This window comes from Phocoena sinus, chromosome 1, assembly GCF_008692025.1.
Source record: "Phocoena sinus isolate mPhoSin1 chromosome 1, mPhoSin1.pri, whole genome shotgun sequence".
In the NCBI taxonomy this organism is placed as follows: Eukaryota; Metazoa; Chordata; class Mammalia; order Artiodactyla; family Phocoenidae; genus Phocoena; species Phocoena sinus.
The window spans coordinates 96,550,258-96,566,044 of NC_045763.1; the positions used below are offsets into that span (position 1 = coordinate 96,550,258).

Consider the following 15,787-nt stretch of genomic DNA (forward strand, 5'->3'; position numbering starts at 1 on the left):
TCACCCATGTCTTCTGAGGGCTTACACTCATATTCCCTAAATCATCCAAAAACAAAACAGATTTAGAAACAGTTCTAACTCCGAAGAATCTTATCATCCTTTTCCACATTACAATTAATTTTACCCTCTTCTTTCCATCTCCTCTCCTTCCCATCTCCTTCCATCTCCTTGAAAAGTGTCAGCTCTCAATTACCCTGTTGACTTTTCACTCAGGACACTATTTACTGAACCCTCTGGCTGTGAGGCTACATTGCCATGTAGCAGTAACGTTCCGGGGATTTAGAGATTCAGTAGGCTGAACGATGTGTCGTTTCACGTGAGCAGAGCCCACCACTCTGCAGCGCAATAATGCTCATTCCTGAGACGCAGAGTACAAGGGGCAGGCGGTGTTTTGAGAGCCTACAGCAAGATAACTGAGTGAAAGACTAATTTGTATTTATTCCCCTTACATGTTCGCTTTCATCTCATTTCAGACAAGGAGGCAGGGCTTTAATATCTCCTTCCCTCAGTGATTTTTAAAAGTGGAAAACAGAAGTCACTTTCAATCAGAGGCTCTTCTGTCTTTTGCAAGCATCTAAGTTACCTGCAGAGAGGATGCCAGGAGTCCCAGGGGATGAGCAGATGGGTGCCTTTAAGAGCAAAAAGGAAAAGGGACAAACCCAGGGCCTGGAAAGGAGACATAGGTTGGTGGATCCCAAGGTATGGAGAGATTCACATTCAACTCCTAACCCTTGCAGAATGGAAAGGCCAGACCCCAGGTACAGATGCCCCATGTCTTACCAACTACCCCCATGCCAAGCACAGCACAGCCATGGGGTCCAAGGGACCATACAGGCTGCAACAAAGGGCCCCTTAGCAGCAACTGGTCATGGTAGACCATGACCAGTGTCCATAGGGGCCAGGATCCCAGGTCACTTGCACAACACTGAGTGGTACAGGAGCTTCCAGCTGGATTTAAGCTAATTTAAAGAAAATTCAGAAATGTCACATGTTTTGCACATCCCAGTTGGCACACTAAGATTCATTTGGAGACCTCACCTGGGGGTTGAGTGATGCATATCTGCGGCTGACATTGATTACAGGTTCTGGAATTTAAGCTAATTCATCCTGAACCCATGGTCGTGACTGTATTGTAGAATGGCGTGTAAAAAGATGAGTGTAAACTCTTGGAAAACACACCTGATTAGCAAATACCAAGGATCTGCGATAAGGTTCGGTTTGAAAGAGTAATTCATAATGCTTTAAAATCCCTGGCCCTCTTTTAAAAGTAACAAAATACAAATCACTTCTTCAGTTACTATTATCTTGACTTGGTGGAAGTAAATTCAAAGCAAGACAATATCAACTAACAAAAAATAAATAAAAGGATTGTTTTCAATATTGTACAATTTGTATAAATTATAAACAAATAAATTCTGGGCAGTTACAAGGTGGTCAGAGAAGGAAGTGGGCACAATGACAGCTTTGTTGGTTTAAGATTCAAGTTCTCTAATTCTTAGGAAAATGTCTAGAAAGATTTTAAGGTCTCTAAGTTAATTTGTCTTTTTAAAAATTAAAATCCTTCCCAGAGAAGGAAAGGCAAAGAGTAGCCTATACACATGCCATTATGTTGGGACAGCAGTTTCAGGGAAAACCATTGTGTGTGTGATGGACACGACAGTTACAGAAACTGCAAGGTTTTCCAGTGATGTTTCCAATAATGAGACTCCCACCCCCAGAGGAGAGACATCTGAATCTTGGTTAGGAAACATTACCAAGGAACTGTGGCTATTGCAGTACCGGAAGTGCTCAGCGGACAGGCCTCCCTCCAGCCCTCTGTGGCTTCATCGCCTACTACCTTCCGTTTTGCTCACCCCACTCAAGGCACACTGACCTCCCCGATGTTCCCTCCTCCCACGGCCTTTACCTGCATTCCCCCTGCCTGGAATGCCCTTCCCAGACACCGGTGTGGCCTATTCCCGTGCCCCCTTCAGCCCTTTATTGAAACAGCACCTTCTCAGCAAGGTCTTCTCTGCCTAAAATTGCCACCTCGGCCCCAGCATTGCCTTCTACACTTAATCACCATCTGGCCTATTACATATTTTACTTACTTCGTTTGTTGTCTTGTCTCCACTAGATAATCTCCATTAGGAAAAGTATGGAGTCCTGTTCAAGGCTGTGTCCTCAGCCCCTAAAAGTATCTGACACACAGTAGGTGTTTAATAAATTCTCACTGAAAGAACTAATGAGCAAGTGAATGTTTACAGAATAAATGCCAAGTGGCCCAGGCTTGGGGCACTTCTGCTTTCACAACAAACAACGCTGTAGTGGCTATGGCCGAGCATCTGAGTATAGGCTTGTGGAGCCCAATTTGCAAACAAACAGAACAAGCAAAAAACAAAAACAAAAAAACCAGATGGCTGTGAACAGGTGTCTTCAATTGCACTGTGGTCAGAGGGCTGCAGCAGGTCCAGGTCCAGGCCGAGGCAGCTTGGATCTTAGCACAGCTCTGTCCTACATGGAAGCAGAAGGGCAGATGGAATTTTGCAGGGCATGCTCTCCCGGAGAGTGGTTTGATGAGCTCAGTCTGCTCTGTGTTTCTCCCAAGCAGGGAATGTGGCAAAGGAGGAAAAGGAGGGTTATTGGTTGCTCCACTTCACACATATCATTACTCGTTTGGTGCTCTTCTCAAAACAAAGAAATTCCATGAGAACAAAAGAGCTGGGAAAATTCTTATTTGGGCATAGGGAACCTATGCCATACTTTTATACATGTGACCTGATGTAAAGCTCAAAAAAAAAAATAGTATAAAATGCAATGCCTGTTCACGTGAAGCTTACGCCCTGGATGGGGATACAAGACAAATGTGTAAGAAACAAATTGGCGACATTTTTCTAATAAAGGGAGCCAAGGAGGGCAAATACGTTTTTCCTGGAGGCCGGGTAGCATTCAAGTTGGAAAGCAGAATTTCTTTGCAGTTTTATGTTTTATTTTTTTAAATCAAATTTTATAATCTTTATAGGTGTAAAATCTGCATTATAAAATTGTTTTAATTACTTACCAGTAAACTTACTTAGCTTTTGTTTCCCACAACTTCAAGACAAACTGGTACTCCACCAAGATGTGCCAAGGAGCCCTGTGACTTTGGACTCTCTTTGGCACTATGAGCCCCGGGGGTATCACCCTAAATGGTAAATGTGGAATTTGGACATCACGAAAGACATCATCTTATACCAAAATATATGACAGAGGTAATAACTGTTATGGCTGTTCAGAAAAGGCCAAAATATTTGGAAAGACTACAGTGAGTCTTATTCAGTAATACTATACAGATTATTCAAACTGCTGCCAAAGATATAAACTGCAAGACACAGCCATTTTTTTTGCCTTAGTTACACTATTTTTTTTAAATGAGGAAACAAGACATTTCAAAAACATTTTAATATAAACAGAAAGTAAATACGCAGTAATGCCAGAAATAAACTATCTTCAACTCCAGGCTCTTTTCAAAAGATACAAGATACACAGATAAATCACATTCATTCCTTACAAATGTTAAAAAGCAAACAATTTAAATTCATAATGAACAATGAATATTTTTCAGTAGCTGAAATTTTACTCATTCCATAATTTTACAAGTGAAAAAAGAGCTAATCATGTTCCTTAATATTGTCATTTATGTATTATTCAAAAGTACAAACACCCTGAAGATAGAGTCCCATTCTTATCATATGTATTATAAAAACACTGAGACATTTATCAGGTATAATTAATATAATGAAAACTATATGTTAGGATATGTTTCACAAACACAAGTCCAACATTTCTCTCTGGTTCGGAAAATATGAGAGGTAGTTTCAAATAAAGTAAATGTCTATTATGTCACTACATTTCCATTAAAATGTTGGCAATTTATAACAAATTACTAGAAATAAAACTTGAGTTTAAGAACTCAATTGAATATGGGGATATATGTATAGCTGATTAACTTTGTTATAAAACAGAAACTAACACACCATTGTAAAGCCAGTATACTCCAATAAAGATATTAAAAAAAAAAGAACTAAATTGAAAAATGATAAGAATAACTTCAACTAATAAATATTTTTCTAAGTCCTAATCACACAAATCAGAAAAGATAGTTGATTACAAAAAATGGCTTCAGTAAAATAAAAACATGCTATCAATATTATAAATCAAATTTTCTATATCATAATGTGTTTCTACATTGGGGGAAAGAGAAAATATGAATGTACATGTTTGTAAATTGGGCCTTTCATTTATAGTACCAAATATATAAAATTAATATATACTACTATTAATATATACTATTCTCCTAGCTTTGTGCTGCCCAAATTGAGAATTGCAGGGTCAAATAAATTAAAAGTGAGGGGGAAGTGAGAACACCATTCACCCATGATCAACCTACTCCATGTAATTAAGAAATTTCAGATAACCAAGAATGGTCCCCAGAAGCCTTCCTGATTAAAATGGAAGTCTGATTCAAGTAGGAAACAAAGGACAAAGAGAAGAGAGATGCTCTTCAGAAACTGATACAAGTAAAAGGGTTTTGTTTCCTGGTGCTTTTCAAAGCAATGACAATAAACAGAATTTTTCAAATAAGTTGCCTTGTGTTGATAATTTAACAGTAATATACTGACGATCAGTGTGTCATCCTGGGAACCAAATAACAGTACAAGACAAATGGAGAAGTGCTCACTGAAATAAATATTATTTTATCACTCTTCCTTACACAAAAATCATATGAGTGGACTAGGGTATTCACATGCCTTGAAGTTCTGCCACTTATGTTCATTCTTATTCAGCTTTAAAAAAGATTATAGACCTTATACCTATTTGGCTGCTGTAAGATTATGTTTTCATGCAATGATTCTCCATGAATGGTCCTACAAGGAAATTTTAAGAAGTTTAAAAAGACATTCAAAATACATAAATAAGTTTCTAGGTTTTCCAATCATTTTGTTTTTAAGAAAAAGAGATTTAAGTATAAAGGAACTGGCATAAACTTGAACCAACCAAAATAAAGATCAAAGATTTATAATTCACACAAAGCAAATTTAGTTCAGCAAGTACATCTTTTCAGATTTAGGATTCCAGGCAGAGATTTGTAGAAAGGACTAATAAGAAAAGATATAATTTTATTGCCTTTTCAAAACTGTATGAGCTTATCAAAACAATCATTTTTAGCATTTCTGAATGTGTAAAATTGAGTCCAAATGTTTGAAGTTACCAATGATTTGCTCTTCCCTTTTGTGAAAAAAAAAATACAGCTTCTTTTTGCCATGGACTTGTTGCAGCTCTAGGAGAAAAGGTCACTCTGGAGATGGTTGAAAGTTTCAATAATTATGCTAAAGCAAAAAATTCAGCATATCACTTCTGAGTTACTCCTAAAGTTTGTCTCATATTTTCATAAACCACATAACTGATGCCTACAGCAGGAAGCACCTTCATAAAGTTTGGGGTGATGCCTCTGTAAAGTCCTGGTATTCCTTCTTTAGAAATTATTCGTCGAAAGAGCCCAACCATGTTCAGCTGTGCGGCTCCTTCTACCATGGCTAGAAAATTAAAAAAGAAACCAGGCTAATTTAATATTCATGCATGTTTTATTATGACTATGCAATTATGATTCAGAATGATTTTCTAGAACGAACAGAATAAAAGGATAAAATTTATTCCAAGGGGCCCAAGAAGTAATTCTCCCTGTATGGCACCTAACAGTGAATGCCCTGATTATAACAAATATGAGTGATTACTCTGTGTTAGATATTGAGTTAATTACTTTATGTACCAATCCTCTAAGGTAAGTGTTATTATACCCATTTAATAAGTAAGAAATCGGAGGTTTAGAAAGATAGAGAAACTTGTCTCAACACACTTAGCTAGTCAAGTGGGAGAGCTGAAAGCTGATGGTCTTTCTCTTCTGTAAATGGAATGAAAACTGCACAGCACTGAAAGAATCAGTAGCAACATATGTAAAGCAGTTGGCATCTGTCAAATTCTCAGTAAATGGTGGCTGGAGTTGTTTGTTATTATGGGACCTACAACTTCTGAACTGTGATTCCTCCCCACTGTGACACTGTCTCCTCGACTTTGATTACACAGCGCCCTCCTGGCTCTCCTGCCGTCTGATTCAGTATTCTCTTTCCTTATGATTTGCTGGCTTTTATTGCTATGCAAAAGTAGTATTCATTCTGTGCCTTTCTTTCACTTTCTGCTTTATCCCTGGCCAATCTCACCCACTACCATTTCTTTAAACAGTACTCCCTGAGCATCGAGACGCCTCTATCCCCAATCTCTCTTCCGAGTACCAACCTCCCTCCCCCAACCAAGCAGTCAATCATTAATTAACCAGTACTTCCAATATAGATGATCTGTAAATACAAATGTAAAGAGTGGACTGCATGGCAAATGCAAGTTTTACTTTTTGGAACTTTGTGGAGTTTGGGAGTCTTTTTCCTGAATATTTTCGATCGACAGTTGGTTGAGTCCATGGATGCAGAGCCCACGAATATGAAGGGTGAACTGTACTCTTAAAACATGCACTCTCAACGGGAGCATGAAAATCTTACTCTGTGCATAAACCACAGATATACATACAATATATGCACAGAGTATCCGTGGTATTAAAATTTCATGAAGAGGAACTGATTTGCAAAAGAATTTCTAAAAAGCTTCCTTAAGGAGGCCATAATGCAAAAAAGGTTGAGAAATACTCTCTTAAAACCACACTCTGCTGTCTCAGTGGAACCTGAAGTTCCGAAAGCACGTTACTGATGCACTACTTTATCAGTGTCATCCTTTTATCCAAAACTCACCTTGAGCCTGCATGCGTGTTCTCACCAAAGCCAAGGGGTAGCTGGCCAGCTGACCACAGGTGCTGGATAAGGCACCACATCCCAGCAGCACCACGACTCCAGGGTTTACAGAGTCTTTGGCAAAATTATCTAGCCAATGGGACTTCAAGAGCTGTCAGAGAAACAGAAAAGAAGAAAAATAATGAACAACTAACTTTACAACTGCTTTCACTCAATATGATTGTTCTCACAGCTACTCTCATCCTTATGAGACAGGACACATGTCTGCAAGATTGGGCGGCACAGCCACTGTAGGAAGCAGCAGCTCTGTAGAGGCGGGGAAGCCACAGGGGATTCAAAACATGAGAGGTGTGACTGGGTGCTCATCTTCTTCTAACTAAATGTGAAGATCAACAGCACACCAGACTAGGATCTAAACATTTCCTACGGTGCTTATCAATGAAAATAATATAATACTACAAACTGCATCTAATTTTGTACTTTACACATATGTTATTTCATTCAGTCCTTCTACAAAAGCTCTGAGGTGGAGCTATTCTTCTGATTTTAGAAATGAGGAAAATTAGTCTCAGTGGGGTTTTCTAAACAAGGGTGCTGAATCAAGTATATGGATCCTCAGGCTATGCTTCTTCCCTATTATCCTAGGTCTTTGTATTTCCATTAGAAGGCAATTAATTGAGAGAAATGTATAATCTACTTTTTAAATAAAAAATATCTGAAGTATTAAAATATATGCTAATATGTGGGGGAAATTATATACTAGTTTAAATATTTTAAGATAACATGTAACTGCATACTTGGACCTTACAATTATATAATAGGAATATCTCTATAAATTTGAAAACAAAGATTATATTTAAGTGTCTTATTTAAGGTCCACTTAGTACTGTAATATGACAATAAAAAGTCAATAAGCCTAAAGACAACCATGTCTGAACTACAAACATGAGAAAAGAGAAGTGATTCACTAGAAACTAAGCAACTATTTACACTATTAACACCAGAATGGGGGGGGGGAGGTAGGAAAATGCACTTTTAAAACAATTAATTTAAAATCCTATAAAATATACATGATCTTGTAAGTCCTCTCTGTGTGTCCCATAATCATTTTCTTCTACATCCTAGGGTCCATTATCATTCCTTGCTTCTCAGATCTCACTATATTTTTTAATTTATTTATTTTATTTATTTTTGTCTCCCCCTCTTTATTGGCTTTGTACCCCTCAATTTATGGATATTCTCAAAATTCTATCACCTTATGAAGGTTCTCTGGTAACATCAAGGTCATAACAGTGGGGTCCTGATCCAATAGGATTAGTGTCTTTATAAGAAGAAATACCAGAGAATTCATTCACTCAACTCTCTCTCCCTCTCCCTCTGGGAACATAGCAAGAAGGCAGCTGTCTGCAAGCCAGTAAGAGAGCCTCACCTCAAACCAAATCAGCCAGAACCCTGATCTTGGACTTCTAGCCTCCAGAACTGTGAAAAAGTAAATTTCTTTTGTTTAACCCTCCCAGTCTCTGGTATTTTGTTATGGTAGCCCAAACATACTAATACACTACCCAAAGCAAACTGCAAATTCAATGTAATCCCTATTCAAATTTCAATGACATTGTTTGAAGAAATAGAAAAAAAATTCAAATAGAATCTTAAGGGACCCCACCTAACCAAAATAACCTTGAAAAAGAACAAAGTTGGAGACCTCACACTTCCTGATTTCAATGTATATTACAAAGCAACAGCAATCAAGATAATGTGGTGCTGGCATAAAGACAGATACACAGAATAATGGAACAAAATAGAGAGCTCAAAAATAAATTCCTGAATACATGGGCACATGATCTTCAACAGAGGTGACAAGACCCCACATTGGGCAAAGGATAGTCTCTTCAACAAATGGTGCTGGGGGGACTTCCCTGGCAGTCCAGTGGTTAAGACTCCGTGCTTCCACTGCAGGGGGCATGGGTTCGATCCCTGGTCAGGCAACTAAGATCCCACATGCTGTGCAGTGGGGCCAAAAATTAATAAACAAAAATGGTGCTGGGAAAACTGGATACCCTCAGGCAAAAGAATGAAGTTGGATCCTTATCTTACAACATATACAAAAAACTAACTCAAAATAAATCCAGGGCTGAAACATAAGACCTAATACTATAAAATTCCTAGGAGAAAACACAGGATAAAAGCTTTAGGACCTTGGCTTTGGCAACAATTTCTTGGATATGATCCCAAAAGCACAGGCAAAAAAGCAAAACTAGACAAATGGATTTCTTCACCTTAAAAACTTCTGTGAAGCAAAGAAAACAACCAACAGAGTGGAAAGGTAACCTACGGAATGGGAGAATATATTTGTAAACCATATATCTGATAAGGATTTAATATCCAAAATATATAAATAACTCCTACAATTAAACAACAATAAAAAATAACCTAATTAAAAAATGGGCAAAGGACTTGAATAGACATTTCTCCAAAGAAGATAAATAAATGGACAACAAGCATATGAAAAGATGCTCAACATCACTTATCAGAGAAATGCAAGTCAAAAGCACAATGAGATATTGTCTCACACCTGTTAGGATGGGCACTATCAAAAAACAAAACCCAGAAACTAAAAAATATTAACAAGGATGAATGAAAACGCACTGTTAGCAGGAATGAAAAATGGTGCAGCTTCTATAGAAAACAGTTTGTTCCTCAAAAAGCTCAACACAGAATTACCATATGACCCAGCAATTCTGTATACTGATAGGTATACACCCAAAGGAACTGAAAGCAGAGACTTGAAGAGAGATCAATACTTGTATCCCTTTGTCCCAAGAGGTGAAAATATCCTTGAAATTAATTCAACCCCTCAACAACTGATGGCATTCCAAACTCCTCAACCCTATCAGCAGTTTTTGCCCTTAAGACAAGCTTGGAAGGTAATATAAACTTAAAACTCAAGAACGTCCCTGAGAGACTCGGCAAAATCCACAACCCACGTTGGGCAGGTTCATTTGGCTCCCTCAATTAAAATTCAAATTGACCACGGTCAGCCGCTTCCTAACATTAAACAATATTCTTTAAATCTTGAGACCTTAGCAGGAATTAAACCAATCATAGAGGAATACAAAACACAATACCTCATAGTCCCCTACACTAGTCTCTGTAATACACCCATTCCCCTCATTAAGAAACTCCACAAAAGAGGATGGAGATTTGTCCAAGATTTGAGGGCTATTAATAACATTGTTGCATGGCTTCCGGGAAGATGGTGGAAGAGTAAGACGCGGAGATCACCTTCCTCCCCACAGATACACCAGAAATACATCTACACGTGGAACAACTCCTACAGAACACCTACTGAACGCTGGCAGAAGACCTCAGACCTCCCAAAAGGTAAGAAACCCCCCACGTACCTGGGTAGGGCAAAAGAAAAAAGAATAATCAGAGACAAAAGGATAGGGATGGGACCTGCACCAGTGAGAGGGAGCTGTGGAGGAAAGGTTTCCACACACTAGGAAGCCCCTTCACGGGCGGAGACTGCGGGTGGCGGAAGGGGAAACCTTCGAGGCCGCGGAGGAGGTCACAGCAACAGCGGTGCGGAGGGCAAAGCGGAGAGATTCCCGCACCGAGGATCAGAGCCGACCGGCACTCACCAGCCGGAGAGGCTTGTCTGCTCACCCGCCGGGGCGGGTGGGGCTGGGAGTTGAGACTCAGGCTTCGGTCAGAGCGCTGGGAGAGGACTGGGGTTCACGGCGTGAACACAGCCTGCAGGGGGTTAGTGCACCACGGCCGGCCGGGAGGAAGTCCGGGGAAAAGCCTGGACCTGCCGAACAGGCAAGAGACTTTTTCTTCTCTCTGCTTCCTGGTGCGCGAGGAAAGGGCATTAAGAGCGCTGCTTAAAGGAGTTCCAGAGACAGGCGCGAACCTCGGCTAACAGCGCAGACCCCAGAGACGGGCGGCAGACACTAAGGCTGCTGCTGCCACCACCAAGGGGCCTGTGTGCGAGCACAGGTCACTATCCACACCCCTCTTCTGCGGAGCCTGTGCAGCCCGCCACTGCCAGGTTCCCGGGATCCAGGGACAACTTCCCTGGGAGAACGCACGACACGCCTCTGGCTGGTGCAACGTCACGCTTGCCTCTGCCACCGCAGGCCCGCCCCGCACACAGTGCCCCTCCCTCCCCCCCGCCCCCCGGCCTGAGGGAGCCAGAGCCCCCAATCAGCGGCTCCTTTAACCCCGTCCTGTCTGAGACAAGAACAGACAGACGCCCTCCAGCGACCTACACACAGAGGCGGGGCCAAATCCAAAACTGAGTCCCGGGAGCTGTGCGAACAAAGAAGAGAAAGGGAAATCTCTCAAAGCAGCGGATTAAAGCTCCACAATCAACTTGATGTACCCTGCATCTGTGGAATATATGAATAGACAATGAATCATCCCAAATTAAGGAGGTGGACTTTGAAAGCAAGATTTATGATTTTTTCCCCTTTTCCTCTTTTTGTGAGTGTGTATGTTTATGCTTCTGTGTGAGATTTTGTCTGTATAGCTTTGCTTCCACCATTTGTCCTACGGTTCTATCTGTCCATGTTTTTGTTTTTGTTTTTAATTTTTTTCTTAATAATTACTTTTTATTTTAATAATTTTATTTTACTTTATTTTCTTTCTTTCTTTCTTTCCTTACTTCCCTCCTTTAGACAATGAATCATCCCAAATTGAGGAGGTGGACTTTTAGAGCAAGATTTATGATTTTCTCCCCTTTTCCTTTTTTGTGAGTGTGTATGTGTATGCTTCTGTGTGAGATTTTGTATGTATAGCTTTGCTTCCACCATTTGTCCTACGGTTCTACCCGTCCCTTTTTTTTTTGTCTTAATAATTATTTTTTTACTTTAATAACTTTACTATATTTTATCTTATTTTATTTTACTTCATCTTCTTTCTTTTTTTCCTTCCTTCCCTCTTTCCTTCCTTCCTCCCTCCCTCCTTTATTTATTTCTTTTCTATCTTTCTTTCTTTATTTTCCTTCTTTCTTTCTACTTATACTAATTCTTTCTTTCTACTTTTTCTCCCTTTTATTCTGAGCCGTGTGGATGAAAGGCTCTTGGTGCTGCAGCCAGGAGTCAGTGCTGTGCCTCTGAGGTGGAGAGCCAACTTCAGGACACTGGTCCACAAGAGACCTCCCAGCTCCACATATCAAACGGCAAAAATCTCCCAGAGATCTCCATCTCAACACCAGCACCCAGCTTCACACAACGAATAGCAAGCTACAGTGCTGGACATCCTATGCCAAACTAGCAAGACAGGAACACAACCCCACCCATTATCAAAGAGGCTGCCTAAAATCATAAGAAGTCCACAGACACCATAAAACACACCACCAGACGTGGACCTGCCCACCAGAAAGACAAGATCCAGCCTCATCCACCACAACACAGGCACTAGGCCCCTCCACCAGGAAGCCTACACAACCCACTGAACCAATCTTAGCAACTGGGGAAAGACACCAAAAACAGCGGGAACTACAAACCTGCAGCCTGCAAAAAGGAGACCCCAAACACAGTAAGATAAGCAAAATGAGAAGACAGAAAATAACACAGCAGATGAAGCAACAAGATAAAAATGCACCAGACCTAACATATTAAGAGGAAATAGGCAGTCTACCTGAAAAAGAATTCAGAATAATGCTAGTAAAAATGATCCAAAAGCTTGGAAATAGAATAGACAAAATGCAAGAAACATTTAACAAGGACCTAGAAGAACTAAAGATGAAAAAAACAACGATGAACAACAAAATAAATGAAATTAAAAATACTCTAGATGAGATCAATAGCAGAATAACTGAGGCAGAAGAACGGATAAGTGACCTGGAAGATAAAATAGTGGAAATAACTACTGCAGAGCAGAATAAAGAAAAAAGAGTGAAAAGAACTGAGGACAGTCTCAGAGACCTCTGGGACAACATTAAACACACCAACATTCGAATTATAGGGGTTCCAGAAGAAGAAGAGAAAAAGAAAGGGACTGAGAAAATATTTGAAGAGATTATAGTTGAAAAATTCCCTAATATGGGAAAGGAAATAGTTAATCAAGTCCAGGAAGCACAGAGAGTCCCATACAAGATAAATCCAAGGAGAAACGCACCAAGACACATATTAATCAAAATGTCAAAAATTAAATACAAGAAAACATATTAAAAGCAGCAAGGGAAAAACAACAAATAACACACAAGGGAATCCCCATAAGGTTAACAGCTGATCTTTCAGCAGAAACTCTGCAAGCCAGAAGGGACTGGCAGGACATATTTAAAGTGATGAAGGAGAAAAACCTGCAACCAAGATCACTCTACCCAGCAAGGATCTCATTCAGATTTGATGGACAAATTAAAACCTTTTCAGACAAGCAAAAGCTGATAGAGTTCAGCACCACCAAAACAGCTTTACAACAACTGCTAAAGGATCTTCTCTAGGCAAGGAACACAAGAGAAGGAAAAGACCTACAATAACGAACCCAAAACAATTAAGAAAATGGGAATAGCAACATACATATCAAAAATTACCTTAAATGTAAATGGACTAAATGCTCCCACCAAAAGACACAGATTGCCTGAATGGATACAAAAACAAGACCCATATATATGCTGTCTACAAGAGACCCACTTCAGACCTAGAGACACACACAGACTGAAAGTAAGGGGATGAAAAAAGATATTCCATGCAAATAGAAACCAAAAGAAAGCAGGAGTAGCAATTCTCATATCAGGCAAAATAGACTTTAAAATAAAGACTATTAGAAGAGACAAAGAAGGACACTATATAATGATTAAGGGATCGATCCAAGAAGAAGATATAACAATTGTAAATATTTATGCACCCAACATAGGAGCACCTCAATACATAAGGCAAATACTAACAACCATAAAAGGGGAAATCGACAGTAACACAATCAGAGTACGGGACTTTAACACCTCACTTTCACCAATGGACAGATCAACAAAAATGAAAATAGATAAGGAAACACAAGCTTTAAATGACACATTAAATAAGATGGACTTAATTGATATTTATAGGACATTCCATCCAAAAACAACAGAATACACATTTTTCTCAAGTGCTCATGGAACATTCTCCAGGATAGATCATATCTTGGGTCACAAGTCAAGCCTTGGTAAATTTAAGAAAATTGAAATTGTATCAAGTATCTTTTCTGACCACAGTGCTATGAGACTAGATATCAATTACAGGAAAAGGTCTGTAAAAAATACAAACACATGGCAGCTAAACAATACACTACTTAATAATGAAGTGATCACTGAAGAAATCAAAGAGGAAATCAAAAAATACCTAGAAACAAATGACAATGCAGACATGATGACCCAAAACCTATGGGATGCAGCAAAAGCAGTTCTAAGAGGGAAGTTTATAGCAATACAATCCTACCTCAAGAAACAAGAAAAATCTCAAATAAACAACCTAACCTTGCACCTAAAGCAATTAGAGAAAGAAGAACAAAAAACCCCCAAAGTTAGCAGAAGGAAATAAATCATAAAAATCAGGTCAGAAATAAATGAAAAAGAAATGAAGGAAACGATAGCAAAGATCAATAAAACTAAAAGCTGGTTCTTTGAGAAGATAAACAAAATTGATAAACCATTAGCCAGACTCATCAAGAAAAAAAGGGAAAAGACTCAAATCAATAGAATTAGAAATGATAAAGGGAGAAGTAACAACTGACACTGCAGAAATACAAAAGATCATGAGAGATTACTACAAGCAACTCTATGCCAATAAAATGGACAACCTGGAAGAAATGGAAAAATTCTTAGAAATGCACAACCTACCAAGACTGATTCAGGAAGAAATAGAAAATATGAACAGACAAATCACAAGCACTGAAATTGAAACTGTGATTAAAAATCTTCCAACAAACAAAAGCCCAGGACCAGATGGCTTCACAGGCGAATTCTATCAAACATTTAGAGAAGAGCTAACACCTATCCTTCTCAAACTCTTCCAAAATATAGCAGAGGGAGGAACACTCCCAAACTCGTTCTACGAGGCCACCATCACCCTGATTCCAAAACCAGACATGGATGTCACAAAGAAAGAAAACTACAGGCCAGTATCACTGAGGAACATAGATGCAAAAATCCTCAACAAAATACTAGCAAACAGAATCCAACAGCACATTAAAAGGATCATACACCATGATCAAGTGGGGTTTATCCCAGGAACGCAAGGATTCTTCAGTATACGCAAATCAATTAACATGATATACCATATTAACAAACTGAAGGAGGAAAACCATATGATCATCTCAATAGATGCAGAGAAAGCTTTTGACAAAATTCAACACCCATTTATGATAAAAACCCTGCAGAAAGTAGGCATACAGGGAGCTTTCCTCAACATAATAAAGGCCATATATGACAAACCCACAGCCAACATCGTCCTCAATGGTGAAGAAATGAAACCATTTCCACTAAGATCAGGAACAAGACAAGGTTGCCCACTCTCACCACTATTATTCAACTGAGTTTTGGAAGTTTTAGCCACAGCAACCAGAGAAGAAAAGGAAATAAAAGGAATCCAAATCGGAAAAGAAGAAGTAAAGCTGTCACCGTTTGCAGATGACATGATACTATACATAGAGAATCCTAAAGGTGCTACCAGAAAACTACTAGAGCTAATCAATGAATTTGGTAAAATAGCAGGATACAAAATTAATGTACAGAAATCTCTGGCATTCCTATACACTAATGATGAAAAATCTGAAAGTGAAATCAAGAAAACACTCCCATTTACCATTGCAAAAAAAGAATAAAGTATCTAGGAATAAACCTACCTAAGGAGACAAAAGAACTGTATGCAGAGAATTATAAGACACTGATGAAAGAAATTAAAGATGATACAGATAGATGGAGAGATATACCATGTTCTTGGATTGGAAGAATCAACATTGTGAAAATTACTCTACTACCCAAAGCAATCTAC

General features: G+C 39.1%; 1 protein-coding gene across 1 annotated transcript in view; it reads right to left on the bottom strand.

Moving 5' to 3' along the window:
• Positions 1–3,125: 3,125 nt before the first annotated feature.
• The window catches only part of SLC25A24 (solute carrier family 25 member 24), a 58,870-nt gene continuing 46,208 nt past the window's right edge, over positions 3,126–15,787 (bottom strand). The window contains exons 9-10 of the mRNA XM_032606414.1: positions 6,816–6,966; positions 3,126–5,555 (exon numbers count right to left, since the gene is read on the bottom strand). Of these exons, the coding sequence (XP_032462305.1) occupies positions 5,371–5,555; positions 6,816–6,966 (336 nt within the window). The 3' untranslated portion in view covers positions 3,126–5,370. The remainder of the gene's footprint in view (positions 5,556–6,815; positions 6,967–15,787) is intronic.